The sequence below is a fragment of the Hydra viridissima genome, unplaced genomic scaffold, assembly GCF_058129835.1.
Source record: "Hydra viridissima isolate aposymbiotic clone 2 unplaced genomic scaffold, HvirCarnegie_v1 scaffold_11, whole genome shotgun sequence".
In the NCBI taxonomy this organism is placed as follows: Eukaryota; Metazoa; Cnidaria; class Hydrozoa; order Anthoathecata; family Hydridae; genus Hydra; species Hydra viridissima.
The window spans coordinates 8,190,336-8,216,183 of NW_028324310.1; the positions used below are offsets into that span (position 1 = coordinate 8,190,336).

General features: G+C 37.2%; 1 protein-coding gene across 1 annotated transcript in view; it reads right to left on the bottom strand.

Annotated features, from left to right (window-relative positions):
- Positions 1-25,848, bottom strand: part of LOC145197032 (uncharacterized) — a 60,835-nt gene that overhangs the window by 22,406 nt on the left and 12,581 nt on the right. The window contains exons 6-45 of the mRNA XM_090065879.1: positions 25,590-25,825; positions 25,171-25,182; positions 24,698-25,049; positions 24,442-24,567; positions 24,063-24,362; positions 23,445-23,756; positions 23,241-23,363; positions 22,745-23,038; positions 21,145-21,427; positions 17,553-17,617; positions 16,612-16,734; positions 15,745-16,044; positions 15,268-15,588; positions 14,665-14,790; positions 13,414-13,716; positions 12,526-12,834; positions 12,013-12,135; positions 11,539-11,835; positions 11,058-11,372; positions 10,768-10,893; positions 10,362-10,664; positions 9,474-9,782; positions 8,961-9,083; positions 8,487-8,783; positions 8,006-8,320; positions 7,716-7,841; positions 7,310-7,612; positions 6,422-6,730; positions 5,909-6,031; positions 5,435-5,731; positions 4,954-5,268; positions 4,664-4,789; positions 4,258-4,560; positions 3,370-3,678; positions 2,857-2,979; positions 2,383-2,679; positions 1,902-2,216; positions 1,612-1,737; positions 1,206-1,508; positions 318-626 (exon numbers count right to left, since the gene is read on the bottom strand). Of these exons, the coding sequence (XP_089922005.1) occupies positions 318-626; positions 1,206-1,508; positions 1,612-1,737; positions 1,902-2,216; positions 2,383-2,679; positions 2,857-2,979; positions 3,370-3,678; positions 4,258-4,560; positions 4,664-4,789; positions 4,954-5,268; positions 5,435-5,731; positions 5,909-6,031; positions 6,422-6,730; positions 7,310-7,612; positions 7,716-7,841; positions 8,006-8,320; positions 8,487-8,783; positions 8,961-9,083; positions 9,474-9,782; positions 10,362-10,664; positions 10,768-10,893; positions 11,058-11,372; positions 11,539-11,835; positions 12,013-12,135; positions 12,526-12,834; positions 13,414-13,716; positions 14,665-14,790; positions 15,268-15,588; positions 15,745-16,044; positions 16,612-16,734; positions 17,553-17,617; positions 21,145-21,427; positions 22,745-23,038; positions 23,241-23,363; positions 23,445-23,756; positions 24,063-24,362; positions 24,442-24,567; positions 24,698-25,049; positions 25,171-25,182; positions 25,590-25,825 (9,477 nt within the window). The remainder of the gene's footprint in view (positions 1-317; positions 627-1,205; positions 1,509-1,611; positions 1,738-1,901; positions 2,217-2,382; positions 2,680-2,856; positions 2,980-3,369; positions 3,679-4,257; positions 4,561-4,663; positions 4,790-4,953; positions 5,269-5,434; positions 5,732-5,908; positions 6,032-6,421; positions 6,731-7,309; positions 7,613-7,715; positions 7,842-8,005; positions 8,321-8,486; positions 8,784-8,960; positions 9,084-9,473; positions 9,783-10,361; positions 10,665-10,767; positions 10,894-11,057; positions 11,373-11,538; positions 11,836-12,012; positions 12,136-12,525; positions 12,835-13,413; positions 13,717-14,664; positions 14,791-15,267; positions 15,589-15,744; positions 16,045-16,611; positions 16,735-17,552; positions 17,618-21,144; positions 21,428-22,744; positions 23,039-23,240; positions 23,364-23,444; positions 23,757-24,062; positions 24,363-24,441; positions 24,568-24,697; positions 25,050-25,170; positions 25,183-25,589; positions 25,826-25,848) is intronic.

The following is a 25,848-nucleotide window of genomic DNA, read 5'->3' on the forward strand; positions in this document are numbered from 1 at the left end:
AGGCTCAATTGAGCAGTTTCTGTGTGCACTGTCAGCTCGGGGCGACACCAACATTGCAGTAGGGCTTTAGAGGCGCATCTCTGACTGCGAAACCAAAAAGAAAACGGGGACTTTATGAAAACGTGAAAAGCTGCGTCAGAATTCGGTGCCTCTGCAGACTCTTCTGCCGTGTAAAATGAATGGTCTTTACCACTCATTTTACACGGCATGCAAAAGCAGCGCCTGCGCAGGTCGTAGCAACGCTTTAAACCTGCAGCGCTGAAGGTAAAGACTTCTGCTTGCAATGTAACAAAATGCATTGACGCTCTGAAACTCACCCCTATCCGCTGTTCTGAACACGTTTGTGATTAGCTGTCCCAAAGTCATTTGAGAATCATAAACATAGACGGTGTATCGGTAAGAAGTGGCGGCCTTCAAGTTTGTAAGAGTTACAGACAGCTCTGATGACAAAGTAGAATTCACACAACTTGTGAGCCCATCCAGATCGCAATAAGATACAATGTATTGGAAAGTGGATGGCTCCTCGCCATCTGTAGGTGGTGGAGGCGACCAAGATATTCTAACTGAAGTGGTTTCAAAGTACTTTACCGGAACGATTGTCACATTGCGAACAGCGCCGATCGAGCCTAGAAACAAACGTTTTAAAAAGAAATCAAACTCATCGCTCTCTACAAAACGCGCCCTTTGCTTGGCGCTATCCCTGACAAGCGAAAAGAACTTGTCTACGCTCAACCTAGCTTTTTAAAAAAGACCAACTTGCAACGCATGCTTGCGACACGCTGCCAAGTGTTGATTAGCAACGCTTAGTAAAATACAAAGGACGCTTAGTAAAATACAAAGGACGTTGGCAGCCTTATTCATATGTAAACAAGCGTCTGGACAGGTTTTCTGTTACTGACAAAAGAGCAGTTATTAAAACCTTGGGTGGTTCGAGAAGTTCATAGCAGCGCTTTGCTGCAAAACAACGAACCACCTCCGTGCAGGTGAGCTACGTCTCATGCTGCATTACGTTAGCAATGCATCACGAAATGTAGCTCACCTATGCTTAAACGTTAGGAGATGTTAACTCCTCTTCAAGCCACGGCCATTCCAGAACTGCTCGAAGTCGTTATTAATGAAGCATCTAGCAAAAAAAAAACTCATTCAACAATTTGCGGCACTTCACGAAACATCCGCCCCAGAACAAAACAACATAGCATAAACACCTGAAGTCTGCAGCATTACACCGTAAGAACCGCTGTAAGGACCATCTCCTGACGGGTTGACCGCTTTTCCTTTGAAAAAGTAAAAGACACCAGTAGACAAACCCGTAAAGTTAACACTCAGTGTACTGACAGAAGGCTGTAAATTTATGTTGTCCACCCTTTGCTCAACGCTGGTGTTCGTGTTGATAAACGAGTAGTACTGCACTCTCTCCGACGGATCCTTTATCACTGAGAAGAAAATGGCAATGGAGCTGGAGTCTAAAGCTACTATCGAATCAATTAACGGTGCTGACGTGGGCAACGCTAAAGAAAACAAGCAACAGCACATCAGATTATTGCCTGCAAATGCATCACCGCTTAATCAACGAGATCTTGCAGAAACTTAAACACTTAAATTTCAACTTACAGCAAGACGCTGAAAGCGTTTCGTCTGACTTATCCGCACAATCAAATATTCCGTTGCACAACCGTTCGTTCATCACGCAACTCTTGTCTTGAACACAAGTGAACTGTGTAGCCGGATCGCAAGTAGCTAAACAAAGAAAGCATTTTGTCACTTTCTGGAACTGGCGCTCGCCGTTTTGCTAACGCGCACCAGTCAAAAGAGAAAGCTTTCTCCTATGCAGCCGCTAGCTGAAAAAGCCAAACTTAGCGATTACACTGTTTAAACAGAACTTAGGGGAAAAAAAAACAAACCTTGAGAAGCTGTCCTAAACACGCCGTCTTTCAATGTACCCAACTTCGACGTTGACGAGGCAACAGCTCGCAATGAATACTGGTACAAACTGTTTGCCTTCAAGCCTGACAGCCGGACTCGCAGCACGCTGCTGTTCGTTGTTAGATTTAGGCAAGTAGTGAGAACGTTCAATTCGCAATACGTCACAACGTATGCCAAACTGCTTGCATTGTAACCAACAAGTGCACTAGGAGGGCCCCATTGCAGCAACACTGATGTTTGCTCAGAGTAAAGCGTTGGCGTAACTACTACATCGGATACCTCTCCTACGACACCTAAAGAGTCAAGCGAAATACAGCTGAGTACCGCCTTCGACTATGTAATGTCCTCGACTTCAAGAAATAATCAGACACAGAACAATGAGACGACGTGCGTCTAACTGCGCACTTTTAAGCAGCCAAAAACCTATAAAAGCATTAAACAAACAGCATTCAGAAATACCTGCGCTTGTGTTCACTGTCACATTACTCGACCATGGTCCGGCGCCGCTAGGATTTACTGCTCTTACTCTGAACACGTACACGGAATCCGGGCTAAGTCCCCCGAAAATAACACTTTTAGGCCCATTTTGGCCAACGTCTTGATTAACCCTTAGAATAACCTCCGTCCCCACCAGTTGACACTCGTAGCTAGTTAGCCTATCTTGCGGAACGCCATTGATTGCGTCCCATCCCATTGTTATGCTCGTCGCAGTGACATTTGTTACGCGCAGACCTGATGGAGTACTTACAGGAACAGCTAAACAAAACAATCACTACAAACATTCAAAATGTTCAAAGCGGCACCCCTAGTTTGAATTAACCCTCAGAGTCAGCCAATAGATCGGCGAAGATAGATGAAGAAAACGCATCAATTAAACAACGACTCCTTTGATAGAATAAGATCTACATACAAAAAAATGCAAGTCGTTATTACCGCAACCGGCTGCTGCCAGCTCATCTGAGTTATCTGAGCAGTCTCGAGCCAAATCGCAAGTTCTGTTTTTTGAGATGCACTGACCGCTTTCAACACATGTAAAGTCACTATCTTGACAAGTAACTAAAAAGAAAGAAACGTAAAAATAGAAAAAGAGCATTACAAAGGCTACACTGCACAGTTTGCAAATCAATCCAGGCTCAATTGAGCAGTTTCTGTGTGCACTGTCAGCTCGGGGCGACACCAACATTGCAGTAGGGCTTTAGAGGCGCATCTCTGACTGCGAAACCAAAAAGAAAACGGGGACTTTATGAAAACGTGAAAAGCTGCGTCAGAATTCGGTGCCTCTGCAGACTCTTCTGCCGTGTAAAATGAATGGTCTTTACCACTCATTTTACACGGCATGCAAAAGCAGCGCCTGCGCAGGTCGTAGCAACGCTTTAAACCTGCAGCGCTGAAGGTAAAGACTTCTGCTTGCAATGTAACAAAATGCATTGACGCTCTGAAACTCACCCCTATCCGCTGTTCTGAACACGTTTGTGATTAGCTGTCCCAAAGTCATTTGAGAATCATAAACATAGACGGTGTATCGGTAAGAAGTGGCGGCCTTCAAGTTTGTAAGAGTTACAGACAGCTCTGATGACAAAGTAGAATTCACACAACTTGTGAGCCCATCCAGATCGCAATAAGATACAATGTATTGGAAAGTGGATGGCTCCTCGCCATCTGTAGGTGGTGGAGGCGACCAAGATATTCTAACTGAAGTGGTTTCAAAGTACTTTACCGGAACGATTGTCACATTGCGAACAGCGCCGATCGAGCCTAGAAACAAACGTTTTAAAAAGAAATCAAACTCATCGCTCTCTACAAAACGCGCCCTTTGCTTGGCGCTATCCCTGACAAGCGAAAAGAACTTGTCTACGCTCAACCTAGCTTTTTAAAAAAGACCAACTTGCAACGCATGCTTGCGACACGCTGCCAAGTGTTGATTAGCAACGCTTAGTAAAATACAAAGGACGCTTAGTAAAATACAAAGGACGTTGGCAGCCTTATTCATATGTAAACAAGCGTCTGGACAGGTTTTCTGTTACTGACAAAAGAGCAGTTATTAAAACCTTGGGTGGTTCGAGAAGTTCATAGCAGCGCTTTGCTGCAAAACAACGAACCACCTCCGTGCAGGTGAGCTACGTCTCATGCTGCATTACGTTAGCAATGCATCACGAAATGTAGCTCACCTATGCTTAAACGTTAGGAGATGTTAACTCCTCTTCAAGCCACGGCCATTCCAGAACTGCTCGAAGTCGTTATTAATGAAGCATCTAGCAAAAAAAAAACTCATTCAACAATTTGCGGCACTTCACGAAACATCCGCCCCAGAACAAAACAACATAGCATAAACACCTGAAGTCTGCAGCATTACACCGTAAGAACCGCTGTAAGGACCATCTCCTGACGGGTTGACCGCTTTTCCTTTGAAAAAGTAAAAGACACCAGTAGACAAACCCGTAAAGTTAACACTCAGTGTACTGACAGAAGGCTGTAAATTTATGTTGTCCACCCTTTGCTCAACGCTGGTGTTCGTGTTGATAAACGAGTAGTACTGCACTCTCTCCGACGGATCCTTTATCACTGAGAAGAAAATGGCAATGGAGCTGGAGTCTAAAGCTACTATCGAATCAATTAACGGTGCTGACGTGGGCAACGCTAAAGAAAACAAGCAACAGCACATCAGATTATTGCCTGCAAATGCATCACCGCTTAATCAACGAGATCTTGCAGAAACTTAAACACTTAAATTTCAACTTACAGCAAGACGCTGAAAGCGTTTCGTCTGACTTATCCGCACAATCAAATATTCCGTTGCACAACCGTTCGTTCATCACGCAACTCTTGTCTTGAACACAAGTGAACTGTGTAGCCGGATCGCAAGTAGCTAAACAAAGAAAGCATTTTGTCACTTTCTGGAACTGGCGCTCGCCGTTTTGCTAACGCGCACCAGTCAAAAGAGAAAGCTTTCTCCTATGCAGCCGCTAGCTGAAAAAGCCAAACTTAGCGATTACACTGTTTAAACAGAACTTAGGGGAAAAAAAAACAAACCTTGAGAAGCTGTCCTAAACACGCCGTCTTTCAATGTACCCAACTTCGACGTTGACGAGGCAACAGCTCGCAATGAATACTGGTACAAACTGTTTGCCTTCAAGCCTGACAGCCGGACTCGCAGCACGCTGCTGTTCGTTGTTAGATTTAGGCAAGTAGTGAGAACGTTCAATTCGCAATACGTCACAACGTATGCCAAACTGCTTGCATTGTAACCAACAAGTGCACTAGGAGGGCCCCATTGCAGCAACACTGATGTTTGCTCAGAGTAAAGCGTTGGCGTAACTACTACATCGGATACCTCTCCTACGACACCTAAAGAGTCAAGCGAAATACAGCTGAGTACCGCCTTCGACTATGTAATGTCCTCGACTTCAAGAAATAATCAGACACAGAACAATGAGACGACGTGCGTCTAACTGCGCACTTTTAAGCAGCCAAAAACCTATAAAAGCATTAAACAAACAGCATTCAGAAATACCTGCGCTTGTGTTCACTGTCACATTACTCGACCATGGTCCGGCGCCGCTAGGATTTACTGCTCTTACTCTGAACACGTACACGGAATCCGGGCTAAGTCCCCCGAAAATAACACTTTTAGGCCCATTTTGGCCAACGTCTTGATTAACCCTTAGAATAACCTCCGTCCCCACCAGTTGACACTCGTAGCTAGTTAGCCTATCTTGCGGAACGCCATTGATTGCGTCCCATCCCATTGTTATGCTCGTCGCAGTGACATTTGTTACGCGCAGACCTGATGGAGTACTTACAGGAACAGCTAAACAAAACAATCACTACAAACATTCAAAATGTTCAAAGCGGCACCCCTAGTTTGAATTAACCCTCAGAGTCAGCCAATAGATCGGCGAAGATAGATGAAGAAAACGCATCAATTAAACAACGACTCCTTTGATAGAATAAGATCTACATACAAAAAAATGCAAGTCGTTATTACCGCAACCGGCTGCTGCCAGCTCATCTGAGTTATCTGAGCAGTCTCGAGCCAAATCGCAAGTTCTGTTTTTTGAGATGCACTGACCGCTTTCAACACATGTAAAGTCACTATCTTGACAAGTAACTAAAAAGAAAGAAACGTAAAAATAGAAAAAGAGCATTACAAAGGCTACACTGCACAGTTTGCAAATCAATCCAGGCTCAATTGAGCAGTTTCTGTGTGCACTGTCAGCTCGGGGCGACACCAACATTGCAGTAGGGCTTTAGAGGCGCATCTCTGACTGCGAAACCAAAAAGAAAACGGGGACTTTATGAAAACGTGAAAAGCTGCGTCAGAATTCGGTGCCTCTGCAGACTCTTCTGCCGTGTAAAATGAATGGTCTTTACCACTCATTTTACACGGCATGCAAAAGCAGCGCCTGCGCAGGTCGTAGCAACGCTTTAAACCTGCAGCGCTGAAGGTAAAGACTTCTGCTTGCAATGTAACAAAATGCATTGACGCTCTGAAACTCACCCCTATCCGCTGTTCTGAACACGTTTGTGATTAGCTGTCCCAAAGTCATTTGAGAATCATAAACATAGACGGTGTATCGGTAAGAAGTGGCGGCCTTCAAGTTTGTAAGAGTTACAGACAGCTCTGATGACAAAGTAGAATTCACACAACTTGTGAGCCCATCCAGATCGCAATAAGATACAATGTATTGGAAAGTGGATGGCTCCTCGCCATCTGTAGGTGGTGGAGGCGACCAAGATATTCTAACTGAAGTGGTTTCAAAGTACTTTACCGGAACGATTGTCACATTGCGAACAGCGCCGATCGAGCCTAGAAACAAACGTTTTAAAAAGAAATCAAACTCATCGCTCTCTACAAAACGCGCCCTTTGCTTGGCGCTATCCCTGACAAGCGAAAAGAACTTGTCTACGCTCAACCTAGCTTTTTAAAAAAGACCAACTTGCAACGCATGCTTGCGACACGCTGCCAAGTGTTGATTAGCAACGCTTAGTAAAATACAAAGGACGCTTAGTAAAATACAAAGGACGTTGGCAGCCTTATTCATATGTAAACAAGCGTCTGGACAGGTTTTCTGTTACTGACAAAAGAGCAGTTATTAAAACCTTGGGTGGTTCGAGAAGTTCATAGCAGCGCTTTGCTGCAAAACAACGAACCACCTCCGTGCAGGTGAGCTACGTCTCATGCTGCATTACGTTAGCAATGCATCACGAAATGTAGCTCACCTATGCTTAAACGTTAGGAGATGTTAACTCCTCTTCAAGCCACGGCCATTCCAGAACTGCTCGAAGTCGTTATTAATGAAGCATCTAGCAAAAAAAAAACTCATTCAACAATTTGCGGCACTTCACGAAACATCCGCCCCAGAACAAAACAACATAGCATAAACACCTGAAGTCTGCAGCATTACACCGTAAGAACCGCTGTAAGGACCATCTCCTGACGGGTTGACCGCTTTTCCTTTGAAAAAGTAAAAGACACCAGTAGACAAACCCGTAAAGTTAACACTCAGTGTACTGACAGAAGGCTGTAAATTTATGTTGTCCACCCTTTGCTCAACGCTGGTGTTCGTGTTGATAAACGAGTAGTACTGCACTCTCTCCGACGGATCCTTTATCACTGAGAAGAAAATGGCAATGGAGCTGGAGTCTAAAGCTACTATCGAATCAATTAACGGTGCTGACGTGGGCAACGCTAAAGAAAACAAGCAACAGCACATCAGATTATTGCCTGCAAATGCATCACCGCTTAATCAACGAGATCTTGCAGAAACTTAAACACTTAAATTTCAACTTACAGCAAGACGCTGAAAGCGTTTCGTCTGACTTATCCGCACAATCAAATATTCCGTTGCACAACCGTTCGTTCATCACGCAACTCTTGTCTTGAACACAAGTGAACTGTGTAGCCGGATCGCAAGTAGCTAAACAAAGAAAGCATTTTGTCACTTTCTGGAACTGGCGCTCGCCGTTTTGCTAACGCGCACCAGTCAAAAGAGAAAGCTTTCTCCTATGCAGCCGCTAGCTGAAAAAGCCAAACTTAGCGATTACACTGTTTAAACAGAACTTAGGGGAAAAAAAAACAAACCTTGAGAAGCTGTCCTAAACACGCCGTCTTTCAATGTACCCAACTTCGACGTTGACGAGGCAACAGCTCGCAATGAATACTGGTACAAACTGTTTGCCTTCAAGCCTGACAGCCGGACTCGCAGCACGCTGCTGTTCGTTGTTAGATTTAGGCAAGTAGTGAGAACGTTCAATTCGCAATACGTCACAACGTATGCCAAACTGCTTGCATTGTAACCAACAAGTGCACTAGGAGGGCCCCATTGCAGCAACACTGATGTTTGCTCAGAGTAAAGCGTTGGCGTAACTACTACATCGGATACCTCTCCTACGACACCTAAAGAGTCAAGCGAAATACAGCTGAGTACCGCCTTCGACTATGTAATGTCCTCGACTTCAAGAAATAATCAGACACAGAACAATGAGACGACGTGCGTCTAACTGCGCACTTTTAAGCAGCCAAAAACCTATAAAAGCATTAAACAAACAGCATTCAGAAATACCTGCGCTTGTGTTCACTGTCACATTACTCGACCATGGTCCGGCGCCGCTAGGATTTACTGCTCTTACTCTGAACACGTACACGGAATCCGGGCTAAGTCCCCCGAAAATAACACTTTTAGGCCCATTTTGGCCAACGTCTTGATTAACCCTTAGAATAACCTCCGTCCCCACCAGTTGACACTCGTAGCTAGTTAGCCTATCTTGCGGAACGCCATTGATTGCGTCCCATCCCATTGTTATGCTCGTCGCAGTGACATTTGTTACGCGCAGACCTGATGGAGTACTTACAGGAACAGCTAAACAAAACAATCACTACAAACATTCAAAATGTTCAAAGCGGCACCCCTAGTTTGAATTAACCCTCAGAGTCAGCCAATAGATCGGCGAAGATAGATGAAGAAAACGCATCAATTAAACAACGACTCCTTTGATAGAATAAGATCTACATACAAAAAAATGCAAGTCGTTATTACCGCAACCGGCTGCTGCCAGCTCATCTGAGTTATCTGAGCAGTCTCGAGCCAAATCGCAAGTTCTGTTTTTTGAGATGCACTGACCGCTTTCAACACATGTAAAGTCACTATCTTGACAAGTAACTAAAAAGAAAGAAACGTAAAAATAGAAAAAGAGCATTACAAAGGCTACACTGCACAGTTTGCAAATCAATCCAGGCTCAATTGAGCAGTTTCTGTGTGCACTGTCAGCTCGGGGCGACACCAACATTGCAGTAGGGCTTTAGAGGCGCATCTCTGACTGCGAAACCAAAAAGAAAACGGGGACTTTATGAAAACGTGAAAAGCTGCGTCAGAATTCGGTGCCTCTGCAGACTCTTCTGCCGTGTAAAATGAATGGTCTTTACCACTCATTTTACACGGCATGCAAAAGCAGCGCCTGCGCAGGTCGTAGCAACGCTTTAAACCTGCAGCGCTGAAGGTAAAGACTTCTGCTTGCAATGTAACAAAATGCATTGACGCTCTGAAACTCACCCCTATCCGCTGTTCTGAACACGTTTGTGATTAGCTGTCCCAAAGTCATTTGAGAATCATAAACATAGACGGTGTATCGGTAAGAAGTGGCGGCCTTCAAGTTTGTAAGAGTTACAGACAGCTCTGATGACAAAGTAGAATTCACACAACTTGTGAGCCCATCCAGATCGCAATAAGATACAATGTATTGGAAAGTGGATGGCTCCTCGCCATCTGTAGGTGGTGGAGGCGACCAAGATATTCTAACTGAAGTGGTTTCAAAGTACTTTACCGGAACGATTGTCACATTGCGAACAGCGCCGATCGAGCCTAGAAACAAACGTTTTAAAAAGAAATCAAACTCATCGCTCTCTACAAAACGCGCCCTTTGCTTGGCGCTATCCCTGACAAGCGAAAAGAACTTGTCTACGCTCAACCTAGCTTTTTAAAAAAGACCAACTTGCAACGCATGCTTGCGACACGCTGCCAAGTGTTGATTAGCAACGCTTAGTAAAATACAAAGGACGCTTAGTAAAATACAAAGGACGTTGGCAGCCTTATTCATATGTAAACAAGCGTCTGGACAGGTTTTCTGTTACTGACAAAAGAGCAGTTATTAAAACCTTGGGTGGTTCGAGAAGTTCATAGCAGCGCTTTGCTGCAAAACAACGAACCACCTCCGTGCAGGTGAGCTACGTCTCATGCTGCATTACGTTAGCAATGCATCACGAAATGTAGCTCACCTATGCTTAAACGTTAGGAGATGTTAACTCCTCTTCAAGCCACGGCCATTCCAGAACTGCTCGAAGTCGTTATTAATGAAGCATCTAGCAAAAAAAAAACTCATTCAACAATTTGCGGCACTTCACGAAACATCCGCCCCAGAACAAAACAACATAGCATAAACACCTGAAGTCTGCAGCATTACACCGTAAGAACCGCTGTAAGGACCATCTCCTGACGGGTTGACCGCTTTTCCTTTGAAAAAGTAAAAGACACCAGTAGACAAACCCGTAAAGTTAACACTCAGTGTACTGACAGAAGGCTGTAAATTTATGTTGTCCACCCTTTGCTCAACGCTGGTGTTCGTGTTGATAAACGAGTAGTACTGCACTCTCTCCGACGGATCCTTTATCACTGAGAAGAAAATGGCAATGGAGCTGGAGTCTAAAGCTACTATCGAATCAATTAACGGTGCTGACGTGGGCAACGCTAAAGAAAACAAGCAACAGCACATCAGATTATTGCCTGCAAATGCATCACCGCTTAATCAACGAGATCTTGCAGAAACTTAAACACTTAAATTTCAACTTACAGCAAGACGCTGAAAGCGTTTCGTCTGACTTATCCGCACAATCAAATATTCCGTTGCACAACCGTTCGTTCATCACGCAACTCTTGTCTTGAACACAAGTGAACTGTGTAGCCGGATCGCAAGTAGCTAAACAAAGAAAGCATTTTGTCACTTTCTGGAACTGGCGCTCGCCGTTTTGCTAACGCGCACCAGTCAAAAGAGAAAGCTTTCTCCTATGCAGCCGCTAGCTGAAAAAGCCAAACTTAGCGATTACACTGTTTAAACAGAACTTAGGGGAAAAAAAAACAAACCTTGAGAAGCTGTCCTAAACACGCCGTCTTTCAATGTACCCAACTTCGACGTTGACGAGGCAACAGCTCGCAATGAATACTGGTACAAACTGTTTGCCTTCAAGCCTGACAGCCGGACTCGCAGCACGCTGCTGTTCGTTGTTAGATTTAGGCAAGTAGTGAGAACGTTCAATTCGCAATACGTCACAACGTATGCCAAACTGCTTGCATTGTAACCAACAAGTGCACTAGGAGGGCCCCATTGCAGCAACACTGATGTTTGCTCAGAGTAAAGCGTTGGCGTAACTACTACATCGGATACCTCTCCTACGACACCTAAAGAGTCAAGCGAAATACAGCTGAGTACCGCCTTCGACTATGTAATGTCCTCGACTTCAAGAAATAATCAGACACAGAACAATGAGACGACGTGCGTCTAACTGCGCACTTTTAAGCAGCCAAAAACCTATAAAAGCATTAAACAAACAGCATTCAGAAATACCTGCGCTTGTGTTCACTGTCACATTACTCGACCATGGTCCGGCGCCGCTAGGATTTACTGCTCTTACTCTGAACACGTACACGGAATCCGGGCTAAGTCCCCCGAAAATAACACTTTTAGGCCCATTTTGGCCAACGTCTTGATTAACCCTTAGAATAACCTCCGTCCCCACCAGTTGACACTCGTAGCTAGTTAGCCTATCTTGCGGAACGCCATTGATTGCGTCCCATCCCATTGTTATGCTCGTCGCAGTGACATTTGTTACGCGCAGACCTGATGGAGTACTTACAGGAACAGCTAAACAAAACAATCACTACAAACATTCAAAATGTTCAAAGCGGCACCCCTAGTTTGAATTAACCCTCAGAGTCAGCCAATAGATCGGCGAAGATAGATGAAGAAAACGCATCAATTAAACAACGACTCCTTTGATAGAATAAGATCTACATACAAAAAAATGCAAGTCGTTATTACCGCAACCGGCTGCTGCCAGCTCATCTGAGTTATCTGAGCAGTCTCGAGCCAAATCGCAAGTTCTGTTTTTTGAGATGCACTGACCGCTTTCAACACATGTAAAGTCACTATCTTGACAAGTAACTAAAAAGAAAGAAACGTAAAAATAGAAAAAGAGCATTACAAAGGCTACACTGCACAGTTTGCAAATCAATCCAGGCTCAATTGAGCAGTTTCTGTGTGCACTGTCAGCTCGGGGCGACACCAACATTGCAGTAGGGCTTTAGAGGCGCATCTCTGACTGCGAAACCAAAAAGAAAACGGGGACTTTATGAAAACGTGAAAAGCTGCGTCAGAATTCGGTGCCTCTGCAGACTCTTCTGCCGTGTAAAATGAATGGTCTTTACCACTCATTTTACACGGCATGCAAAAGCAGCGCCTGCGCAGGTCGTAGCAACGCTTTAAACCTGCAGCGCTGAAGGTAAAGACTTCTGCTTGCAATGTAACAAAATGCATTGACGCTCTGAAACTCACCCCTATCCGCTGTTCTGAACACGTTTGTGATTAGCTGTCCCAAAGTCATTTGAGAATCATAAACATAGACGGTGTATCGGTAAGAAGTGGCGGCCTTCAAGTTTGTAAGAGTTACAGACAGCTCTGATGACAAAGTAGAATTCACACAACTTGTGAGCCCATCCAGATCGCAATAAGATACAATGTATTGGAAAGTGGATGGCTCCTCGCCATCTGTAGGTGGTGGAGGCGACCAAGATATTCTAACTGAAGTGGTTTCAAAGTACTTTACCGGAACGATTGTCACATTGCGAACAGCGCCGATCGAGCCTAGAAACAAACGTTTTAAAAAGAAATCAAACTCATCGCTCTCTACAAAACGCGCCCTTTGCTTGGCGCTATCCCTGACAAGCGAAAAGAACTTGTCTACGCTCAACCTAGCTTTTTAAAAAAGACCAACTTGCAACGCATGCTTGCGACACGCTGCCAAGTGTTGATTAGCAACGCTTAGTAAAATACAAAGGACGCTTAGTAAAATACAAAGGACGTTGGCAGCCTTATTCATATGTAAACAAGCGTCTGGACAGGTTTTCTGTTACTGACAAAAGAGCAGTTATTAAAACCTTGGGTGGTTCGAGAAGTTCATAGCAGCGCTTTGCTGCAAAACAACGAACCACCTCCGTGCAGGTGAGCTACGTCTCATGCTGCATTACGTTAGCAATGCATCACGAAATGTAGCTCACCTATGCTTAAACGTTAGGAGATGTTAACTCCTCTTCAAGCCACGGCCATTCCAGAACTGCTCGAAGTCGTTATTAATGAAGCATCTAGCAAAAAAAAAACTCATTCAACAATTTGCGGCACTTCACGAAACATCCGCCCCAGAACAAAACAACATAGCATAAACACCTGAAGTCTGCAGCATTACACCGTAAGAACCGCTGTAAGGACCATCTCCTGACGGGTTGACCGCTTTTCCTTTGAAAAAGTAAAAGACACCAGTAGACAAACCCGTAAAGTTAACACTCAGTGTACTGACAGAAGGCTGTAAATTTATGTTGTCCACCCTTTGCTCAACGCTGGTGTTCGTGTTGATAAACGAGTAGTACTGCACTCTCTCCGACGGATCCTTTATCACTGAGAAGAAAATGGCAATGGAGCTGGAGTCTAAAGCTACTATCGAATCAATTAACGGTGCTGACGTGGGCAACGCTAAAGAAAACAAGCAACAGCACATCAGATTATTGGCTGTTTTATATATACAATATTAGGAAGTAGTTTTAGCAACATATATACAAATTGATGTTATTATGTATTCTTTTTATTCGTTAATTATTCAACGGTATTGATTGTTTTATTTTTGTTATGTTATGTTCATCTTAAGATTCTTTTCCGTATTTGAATTCCTTGTGATAATATTTTTCCAGCTAACTTATTTTTCGCTGAAATTTATTTTTTTGTTAGTCAATTTGAAAAAGGTAATCTGCTATTGATAATTCTTTTGAAGATTATTTACGAGAGAGAACTTTTTATATAGATTGCGAAATTTTATTTTTTTATTTGAAACTAAGACAATAATGTTTTGATAACGTTTTTAGTTTCTAAAGCCGTCGACGGACTGGTGCTTCTATAGCCGTCAAAGCGTACTTCACTTATTAGAATTACAGCAATAGCCACAACCTATTTAAAAGTGCTGAATCAATCAAAGTTAAGTTTATTTAAGCAGAAAAAGTAAAACTATACTTCTTATATTCTAGAAATTACAAAAACATATGATGTAAGTTTTCAAACTTCGCTTGTTCCTACTGTCCGTCAATGTACTATTATTCTAAAAATTACAAAAGCATATGGTGTTAATTTTCGAACTTTACTTGTTCCTGTCCGTCAATTTTTTTAAAAGTAATCAGTTTGTCGTGAAATTTTGTCTTCATTTATTTGGAATGTAATTTTTTACTATAATTGAAAACTTTGAGATATTACGACACTAAAAAAATCAAATCTCTTCGTTTGAAACGAAATTAAAATCTTTTTGAAGTTTTTATTGGAATGTAATTTTTTACTATAATTGAAAACTTTGAGATATTACGACACTAAAAAAATCAAATCTCTTCGTTTGAAACGAAATTAAAATCTTTTGGAAGTTTTTTCTAATAATCTTACAACATGATGCAGCAGCAGTTTCATCTGATTTATCAGCACAATCAAACACACCATTGCATATACTTGATTTTAACACACATGATTGGTCTTGAACACATGTGTAATAAGTATCAGGATTGCATGAAGCTATATTTATAGAAAGTAAGAATTATTACAAATATAAAAGTTTTATAAGCAAAATAAGCTCAAATTATTTGATGATTTTTTTCATATGGGAAAATAAAGTAATCAGAATATAATTGATGGGTATTTTCTTAATTTTATATTTGAAAAATCTTAAATCTAAAAGAATGCTTTTCAAAAAATACTCACATCTTTTGCTTGCACTTTATACATCAGAGTAAAATTAATTCATATAACTAGGTATAACTTTATATTTTGAATCAAAGATGGATTTTTTTTTCTTTTAAGCAGAAAAAAGTAGGTAAAAAATTACATTCGAAGCTTTTATAACACTTTTTTACGTATAAATTGTGTTAATACATTTCATATTTTTAAAAATAAATTTATAAACTTTTATCAAAATTAACAGCAATAAAAATTAATTTTTTTAGTTTGTATAACCAATACTTTTTATTAAAAAACAAAATGAAATTAAAATACCTCTCAAAGCAGTTTGAAAAATATTTCCTGTGGGTACTCCAACTTTTACCCCGACTACATTTTTTGCAATAGGAGTTATAGTGAAGTTATAAATATAATTTGATTTCAGATTTGATAACTCAATTCTTAATGTACTGCTATTCATGGATAAGTTTGTACATGCTGTTAATGCATTTAGTTCGCAATATGTCAAAAAGTATGTTAAACTATTTATTGTATACCCAACAATATCAATAGGAGGACTCCATTCTAGCAGAACAGATGAGTTTTCAAAGAAAGGTTTCGGTGAAGCTTTTATACTTGTAACTTTACCAAGAACTCCTATGTATAAAAATAAAAGAAATATTATAAGCACAAATTTTATTTAAATCACATAATACAAAAATAAAAGTAAACATCAATAACATAGATAATCAAAGCCATTATAAGTAAAATTCATAATGGCTTTAATTATTTTTATTTGAAAACAACATTTACCTGAACTGGTAAAGGCAGTTACAAAACTTGAATATTGTCCAGGACCACTGAGGTTAATTGCTCGCACTCGAAATTTATATAAAGATTCAGGGAAAAGGCCAGTAAATGTGACGCTTACAAGACCATCACTCTGACCAATAGTTATTATGTACCCATACCCACCAACTGCTGCTAATAACTGACATTGGTAACCTGTTATACGATCTTCTGGTTTATCATTAATAGCATCCCATTCTATAGTAACATTTGATGATGTTATACTCTTTACATGCAAGTTGGAAGGAATACTTGTAGGAGACTCTACGTGTTGAAACAATAAAAAAGATTTTGTTACATTTACTATAACTCAAATATAAAATATCATTTGTATATGAAAAGAGCTGCAATAAATTAATTTTTAAAAAAATGCAACAAAATATTATCAAAATAAAACTTTATTCAACCTAAAATAAGGAAAAAAATCAAATGAAATTGTAACAGAAATCTGGTTTTTAACATTGCTAAATCATATAATATTAAATTTAAACAAAAAAGGAAACAAAAACAAAAAAACAAAAAAATATTAAAATATTATAAATTTACAAATATAAATTGGAAATCTTGTTATAGCTAAATAAAAACAATTTTACTAACTTTATTTTCAATTACTTTACTTTTTATTATTTTGAAAAAACACTTTTTATAAAAGAAGTGATTTTTCTGCAACTTTTACAACTTTATAACTAATTTATGAAAAAGTTATTTTATTAAAAGGACTATAATGCTATCTCAGAAAAAGGTAAAAGAATGCATATTAATTGCTAATAGCCTACAAAGAATGACATATAACTACATAAATTGATTTAATAAATGTTGCATTTATCCTACCACATCCTGCGTTCAAACTTTCATCAGAGCCATCAGAACAATCTTGAAAAAAATCGCAAGTTTTACTTCTACTGATGCAAACTTGACTCTGTATACATTGATAGTCTGTATCAGGACATATTGCTGTAAGATATATTTATGTATGTATGTATGTGTGTGTATATATATATATATATATATATATATATATATATATATATATATATATATATATATATATATATATATATATATATATATATATATATATATATATGTATATATATATATATATATGTATATATATACACACACACACACACACACACACACACACACACACACACACACACACACACACATACATACTTATATGTAGTAATTATATTACATTCACAACGTTGTACCTTTAGACTAGTTACAGACTGCTTCGCGTATGTTAAAGAGAAGTAGAATGGAGCAAATGAAACGGGTTAAAAGGAAAGGTGGGAGGAGGGGGAGAGGGGAGGAGGGGGAGGAAGGGGAGGAGGGAAGGAGGGGGAGAATGGGGAGGGGGAAGAGGGTGTTTAGTGAAAGCTTCTTTATTCACCCCACCCCTTCTCTCTTTACATAAAAGATTAGAACTTTGATTATCAACTTTGGTAAAAAGTGAAAATAAGATACATATGAACACAAATTCTTTGTGGTAATCTCTGCGAATTTACTATATTGAACACAAAACTTAAAATACTCTTTTTTTTAACCGTTATGGGCTAACATCAATCTTTCACTTAGATGTTATCAATTGTTTAAATTTAAAATAAGACTAGTTACCAAGGATTAGCCACACTGTTAGCGTCATTATTGTCTGTTTTCGTAAATAATGAAAGTTGCATTACTGGAAGTCAATCTTATCAGTTTGTTCGATAGGGAAGTTTCTAATTTTTACAGAAAAAAAGGTTAAAAGAAACTTCGAAACTCACCCTGTGTAGTATATACCACATACCAAACAATGGCAACTGACAAAAAAATTTTCTCTTTCATGCCACTTTATACTTAAAACTAAAAGAAAGACGGTTTTTTATATTAAAATTAGATTGATGAATTTTCACGAACTGATTATACTGCGCTTTCTTCTATTGAAAGCTACTATCAACATCTCGGCTATTTTTAATGCTAAACCAAAAAGCTGGACACTTTCTAAACCAAATTTTGTTCGTTCTTTGAGTGGTTTTTAAGATAGAGAACACATACTAAAAAGTTTACGTTATAAAACAAGTTTATGGACTATCACAACATTTACACGCTTTAAAAATATCTGTATTGGAGATGTTAGCTACTATTGAAAAGTAATGATTGGTTTAGAAATTTTCTGATCTTCACTACTGCTTGTCATCAAATTAAAAAATAACAAAAAAAAGTTCTTATTTTCTCCCATTTTATTATCAAATATTCTCCTTCAAATTATATTTGAATTTCAATTATATCAGTTCAACCTGATCAAAAACAAACTATTACCTTCTATTTCCAAATATACGACAATGTGATCGTTTTGGTTGAATCACAAAACGAATTGTTTGATCGGGTTATGCAACGCTTCTTACGTATTCATCACGATTAGTGATTCTAAATCAATCTCATTATGTAAGTCTAATTAGTAATCAATATAAGGCCTGGCCATAACAGAAGCTGAGATCATTGGTGTTATTCTTTTCACTAATAGATATAATAAAAAATCCTAAATAACTAAAATACTTATCAGTATTCTTGATATCGCTTTTATAACAAAAATGTTGACATAAACTTTTCGGAATTTACTCCGTTATAAAATGATTATATCGTTGATCATATAAATGTTATAAAAAAATTTTCTTACCTTAATATTGAGCTAATTAACAATAAATATTGGCTATAGTTTTTTAGGTTTAATTGGTTCCTTTTGAATGACTCTTATTTCAAGGAATTAGTTAGCACAATTGACAGAATGTTATTGTTGTTCTCATGTTGCTGTTGGAGTACAGAATCACCATGGTTAAAAAGGAAAAATGGCTCTTGTTTTCGTGACACCTGAGCGTGTGTAAGAATACACCTAAAAAATATTTTTTTCGCTTCTTAAAAAATAAGTTCATTTAAATGAAAGGAAACTGATATGATCTACGTTTTTTAAAAATGGAAAATTTTTTTATTTTGCGAAGTTATTTTTTGATTTTTGCTTTCTTTTTATCTGCAGCTTCATTACAATAGATTTGATTTAAATCATGCAATAAAGCTTACTCTATATCTTCTGTTAAAGCTTTATGTTCAAAATTTTTCTTTTAAGCAGAGTAAAGTAAACCTGTTTTACCATTTTCTAGTGTTATTTACTACCTTTCGTTTGACTTTTCTTAAAATTTAGTATAACCTGATTTATTTTTTTGGAAAACGTTTTATGCTCTTTGTGGTCACACTGCTAACCCTAACGGACTTCCCTAGTTGACTGATCTTATAGATCCTACAAGAATCCTATGGGTTGAGTTGCACAAGTCCCTGCAAGACCTATAAGCATCCTTTTGAAGGATCTTGTAGGATTTAAAGGAATTCTTATAGGATAAGGTAAGATCTAAAAGAATATTTTAAAAGATCTTGAAGGATCAAAATAGGATTCTCATAGGATGCTGTAGGCTATTTAATTTTAGATTCGTAATAGGTAAGTTTAAGTTGGAATTAATATTTTCTTATTGAAATAAAATTTCATTCTGTGTAAAATAAATTTTGCACATTAAAAACTAAATAAATAGTATAGCAGACATTGTTTTTTTTTAGTACGTGTACTAAACATGTACATGTACCAAACAAAATGTAAACGTTTTTATAGATTAAACAGGATATACCTTGTTATAACAAATGAAAATGAAATTTTTATAACGAAATTGTTAAAAAAGCGCGTTTCTTAATTTCTCCTTTAATTATCTGAGTGAAGTTAAGAAACGCGCTTTTTTTTCATTTGTGAAAAAAAGTATATTTTACAGAATTAACATTAACAAAACAACTTTTCTGTTTTTACTTACGATCTTACGAATCCTTTAGGATATCCTAAAGGATAATATAAGAATATTGCCATCCTACAAGACTTATAAGTTTTCTGTAAGATAGTCAACTAGGGTTTAAACTACTAGTTGAACTTGAAAAATTACAATTTTGGCGCTTGGATTAATCGTTACCAAAAAAAATCTTCTGATTGAAAATTTATGACTACGTAGATTTCTCAGGAAATTAAAAATTGCCTGCATCATCATCAAAACACATCTTATGACACGCTTTATGAAGTACATATTTCCGAACTCCTACTCATTCCTTCTTTTACAATCTTGAACTACTGCTAGAATCTTATTTTTCGAACAACAAAATCATTAACAAAAAAAAAATAATCGATAAAAAAAAAAAAAATTAAAATTCCCTTCGTCTCAGTTTAAATAGTAGTCGAGTTAATCTCGCTGGGTCCAAATAAATTGGAATTCATTAAGTTTTGAATAGTACTTCTGAACAAATTTTTTATTGAAATTCTTTACTTTCTAAACTTATATCAGAAGATATATACTTTTACTGTTAAATTTACTCAAAATTAAACAGTGAAAATATACACCTAGGTATATAAAAAAAAAAACTTTATATTTAAATATTTCTATGAATGATAATCTGAACATCGAATAAATGCAGTCACTCTGGTAATTTCTATGAATGATAATCTGAACATCGAATAAATGCAGTCACTCTGGTCATTTCTTTTCCCGCCAGTTTTCTTTACGGACATACCTTTGATACCGGAGTAGGAAAATGAAACCAATTGAAACAAAATGTATGAATCCAGTTTGGAGTACGGTAATAAACTCTTTAAAACAATTTTTGTTTTCCGAAAACATAAATGATTTTTTGACTCACATTTTTAAAAATTCATTAACTTGATATAAAATAAGTAGTTTTTAATTATCGGATTTATTTTCATTTTGCATATTGTTAAGCTTCCGACAAAGATGGTATTGAGTACCCGTTTAGATATAATAAAACATGTATGAAGTCATTGCTTGAAAAGTGTAGCGACACTTAAATATGGAGGTTTAATTATTGAATCCATTTTACATATTAGTGTATCAATACCACTGACTTTCGCCGGTAAGCTAAGTTAGTTTAAACCTGAAGATTAAATTGTCACTCGTAATATGTTGAGCATTTTTCAGTCATATTTTTGTTCCTATCATAAAGTTTTGTATTAAACTCGGTCAATTTTACAAGTTTATGATAAACTTACTAAGCTTTTCACACGACTAATAACCTATTACCTTAATTTAAACAATTCCTTTTCTTTCATAAGGCCACTATAACATTATGGAACCATAGAGCACGTTTCTAAAACTTTTATCGAATCTTTGCAAATTAAATACTACTTACATAGTAAAAATTAAATACTACTTACATAGTAGACAATAAAAAGTTCCTTTTAAGGATAATTTAGAAAAAAAAAAAAAAAAAAGAAAAGAAAAGAAATGCTATTTCTTTAATAAATAATTTTCTCAAACGTACATTTGACACAAGTTTCACTAAGACAACTCAATAATATCACCGTCTTCGTTATTTACGACTCCTTTTTTAGAAGACAGTGATCTTCTGTAAAGCAAAGTACCTCCAACTCCTACAAGACTAGCTATTACAAAGAATCCAAAACTTAGACCCGCTTTCTGAGCTGAATTCCATCCAGACTTCATATTATCAAAACTACCAAAATAACTAAAGGTTAAATTTTCGTGTTGCATCGTAAAGTTTGATGCACTTGTAATGTTTTGTACAGGTATTGCCACACTTATTGCATATATTGTAGCTGCACCTAAAAAAAATGAGAAAAAAATATTCGCTGACAAGATATAAAAGATTTTTTTAAATCTTGAAACTTAATATATGACAAATAGAACGAATTCGAAAAGTGCTTACAAAATATTTTTGTCGGTTGGCGGAGCAAAACGAAACAGTTAAAAATAAACACTTCTCTTATTCCGTAATATGAATAAAAAAAGGAAGAATCAACAATAGTGTAAGTTATATATAATTTGTATACATGCTTGTTAAAAACAAGTTGCATTTTATTAAATGTTCGAGAATGCGAGAGTTTGTATAAAAGTAAAAAGTGTTCAAATCGATAAGAGAAAATGACGAGAAAAAAAAAAGTGTATCATATTATACACAAAAACCTACCCTTGATTTTTCTTTGATTCTCCCTTGATTTAGGAAATATCTGCGGATATATATAAAAAGATCGGTTGAGAAAATCTAGCAGAGATACTTTTTCGAGATTTTTATGAGCAGAGATCTTTAGAGAGAACTTTAGGGGAAGATTTTATGAGAAAATCTAAAAGAATTTCGGGAGAGACTTTTAAGAGAAAATCAAAAAGAGGTTTTTATTTGAAGATTTTTAAGGAAGAATTGGTAAGAGGTTTTTTTTTTGAAATTTTTAAAAAGAGATTTTTCAGAAAAGAGAAAAAGTTGATTAGTTAATTAAAAAGTGAGAAAAGTTTTAAAATAGAAAGACATTTTAGCCAAATGAGTCCAAAGATAAGAGAAAATTTTGAGTGACTATTAATCACATATTATCTGTTTTAATATAATATCTGTATTTATAAATATTCAGAAAAAAATCCGAGTTAAATATTTGAGAGCATTAAGTAAAACGAGAAGAACCATTAAAAAATATTATCATTTCATTTAGTTTTCGATTGAGGAATAACTATGTTGTTATTAAATAAATTAAGATTTTGTTTTTCAGCCTTACGTAACTCAAAAATGTTAGAAGTCTAAGAGTCTAACGTTACACGAACTGTATACAAACACGCACCCAAACAAGACTGAGGGCAACCCAAAACCCAAAAACCCTAAAGTAACAAAACAAAACAAACACAATCTCAAAAGACTATACACCATCAACCGCGCTATTTATATAAGGAATCTCCACCTTCACACGTCTCCACGCTAAACAAACAATTGCGCATGTAATCATCGCACTCAATAACAAAATTCTACGCTCTCAAAATATGAGAAAAGTCCTGTCAAAAACTTCCGCATTTTTCGTAAAAATAGTAAATTTCGTTACGTTTCGTTTTGTTAAGATGCTTCACGCAAACGATTACATCCGATATGATTCTATACTTACATCCTGTGGTCGTCAAGTTCAATAGGATGGACCATTTACTGTATCCAGAAAGATTCCTTGAACGCACTCGGAAAGAATAAAATGTCGCAGAACTTAAGTTGTTGAACGAAACAAGAATGGGTGGATAATACGCTTTCAACTCTTGGTAGACAGTTTTAACGTCATTGTTAACTAGATTCTCCACTTCGTACGACAAGACTCTTTCTTGCGGTTGAATGATTGCGTCAAACTGAACTGTAACAGAACTATCGTTTTTCTCACTCATTTTGAAGCCAGTTATTTCAGAAGGAAGACCTATATAAAAAAATAATATAATAAAATATAAAAACCTAATGCCTCTTTAAACTTTTCTACAAATTCTTTGAGCCAATGTGAGTTGGCATTAAAATCGGTGACACGCGGGTTTGTTGCGACATTCTGCGCTGTACTTGACACGTAAAAATATAACATTTTAAAAACATTTCAGCGCAAAACGTAAAGTAGAAGGTTTCCTCACTGCAGTTGGCGTCGATTTTCTCGTCGCTACCGTCCACACAATCTACAATGTTGTTGCAGCAAAGACTTAACAGGACACACCCAGGAGAAGAAGTGCAGGCAAAATATTGAGGGGGACAGGAGTCTAAAAAGAATTTCGAAACGATGAGCTTACACTTTATGCAAATCAAACGATGTCTGACGACGTGCAGTTACAAACAAATACCTTTTTGCAATGTTTTGAATGCAGAAGAGGAAGCCAGAGAAGCGTTTGTTTCATCGTTTTCGTTGTATACGAAAATGGTGTACTGATACAAAAAATTGGGCGTCAGCCCACTAAAGCTAATATTAGCGTTCGTTGTTCTCGAAGAAAGGTTTTCACACGGAATGTTCAAGCTGCAAAGGAGCACACGATAGTATACCGCTTTGTTCCTCCCAAGGTTCAAAGGTGGTTTCCAAAACACCATGAAGCTGGTCGACTCCATATACTCCACCGGCTTTGCACTGTATTCTTGCACTGGACCAATTAACTCCACATCTAAAGGAGAATTCGAAGCAATTTTACAGCTCATTTGTAAATTCACATTGAGGTCATGTAACAGACAATAAATACCAATTATTATTCAAATTAACATTGTTTTCATGTAACATACAATAAATATCAACAGCATCAGTAAACAACTTCTTGCAGCATTTTTTTCATACTAACTAAACATTTTTCTTGTTAACAAAATTTTGTATTTTGGCTCACAAAAAACTTGTTGATACTTTTACAGTATAAAACAATCCAAGGAAAAATAACGACGAATTATCTTTCATCTGCAAAAAAAAAAAAAAAACTCACCAACTCTAACTGTTGTAATATTCAAAGAGTCTGACCATGGCCCAAATCCTGACGGGTTAATAGCTCTTACTCTGACAAAAAACATTTGGTTAGGACTAACACCAATGAATGTTGCATTAAGACTTTTGGTTGATGGAGCAAGCTGAGAAACATTAATAGCTTGGCTGCTAAAGCCAACAATTTCAACTTCATAACTCTGTATGCGCTCTTTTGGTGACTCAATGAGATTCCAAGTAACTTTTAATACCAAAGGAGTCTCTTCAACAAATGTTCCAATGGAAGGCTTGGAAACAGGAAGAGCTAAATCAATAAGCATAAAGTTTCTAACATATTGGCTCTTAGTTTCAAACCAATTTAACAGATTGATTGGTTAACTTACAGCACATAGCAGAACTAGTTTCATCTGATTCATCTTCACAATCAAATACACCATCACACAAACTAGCTTTTAACACACACCCTTTGTCTTTAACACAAGTAAAGTAAAGATCAGAATTGCATGTATCTAAACAAGTAACAAGACATACAAAAATTACATCATTTTGCATCCTCTTCTTAAATCTCATTAGATTGTAAAGTTTTCTCTAACCAATGTAGGAAAAATATTGTATAAATAATAAAAGTAAATCTCTTACTTTTTAGAAGAGTCTTAAAAGTGTCATTATTAGCATCACCAGAAATCATCTTGGAATCAAAAGGAGTGATGGTGTACATATATGAGGTGTTGGGTAACAAATTTTCAACAACAGCAAAAAGATCTCTAGTTAAGGTTGTATTTTTACAAGTTTGTGGTAAATTAAGTTCACAATATGTAACCAGGTACTTGAAATCCAATACATTATCCCCGTTGTCATTGATCGGAGCTTTCCAACTGAATTTGACAGACGAGCTTTCAAAATAGAGAACTGGCACAGCAGTCATGCTTCTAACCACACCAATGTGTACTAAAATTAAGAGTAAAAAAACATTCTGTAATAAATATATGAACTAATATTTTGTACTTAACTATAACAACAATTAGAATAACTTCTAATTGTAGTTATTGTTAAATGCAAAATATTAGTTAATTTCTAATATTACTACTAATAATTATAATAATAGTAGTTACCATATAACAATACTATTAAATATATTATATGTTATATGCTTTTTTTTTTAACATAAATTTATGACCAAGGACCAGGTCCTGCTGAATTGTGAGCTTGTGCTCTGAAGGAATATTGTTTGTTTTATAATAAAACCATTAAATATAAAATTCAAAGTAGGTGTATTTAAAGAAGATATATTTAAAGAAGATGCATTCAAAGAAGATGCATTTGAAAAAATGAAACAGCATTTTCCAATCATGGGGATTGTGTTAAAATTTTCCATGATGTAGCAAATGATTCTTTGAGGAAGATCATTAAGAACATTTACAGCTACTACAAGACTTTTATCATCGACATGTGTTATCCATGCAAATGTAGCTGTTGTAGTTGGTAAAGCAGGGCATATCATCAGTTCTTAATGATAAATACTTGAAAATCAAAAAAATATGATATAAGAAAAAGTATATACATCTATCAACAACTGCTTTTTAACCAATATAATTTTTATGTAATAGATATATTTAAGTAAAATTAAATTAAAAATCATACTGCACATTGCAGCAGCAGTTTCATCAGATTGATCAGCACAATCAAAACTACCATCACACATTTTCTCTATAAGCACACATCTTTTATCTTGAACACATGTGAACTGTGTTTGAGAATTACAAGCAGCTAAAAAAACAAACAACAATAAC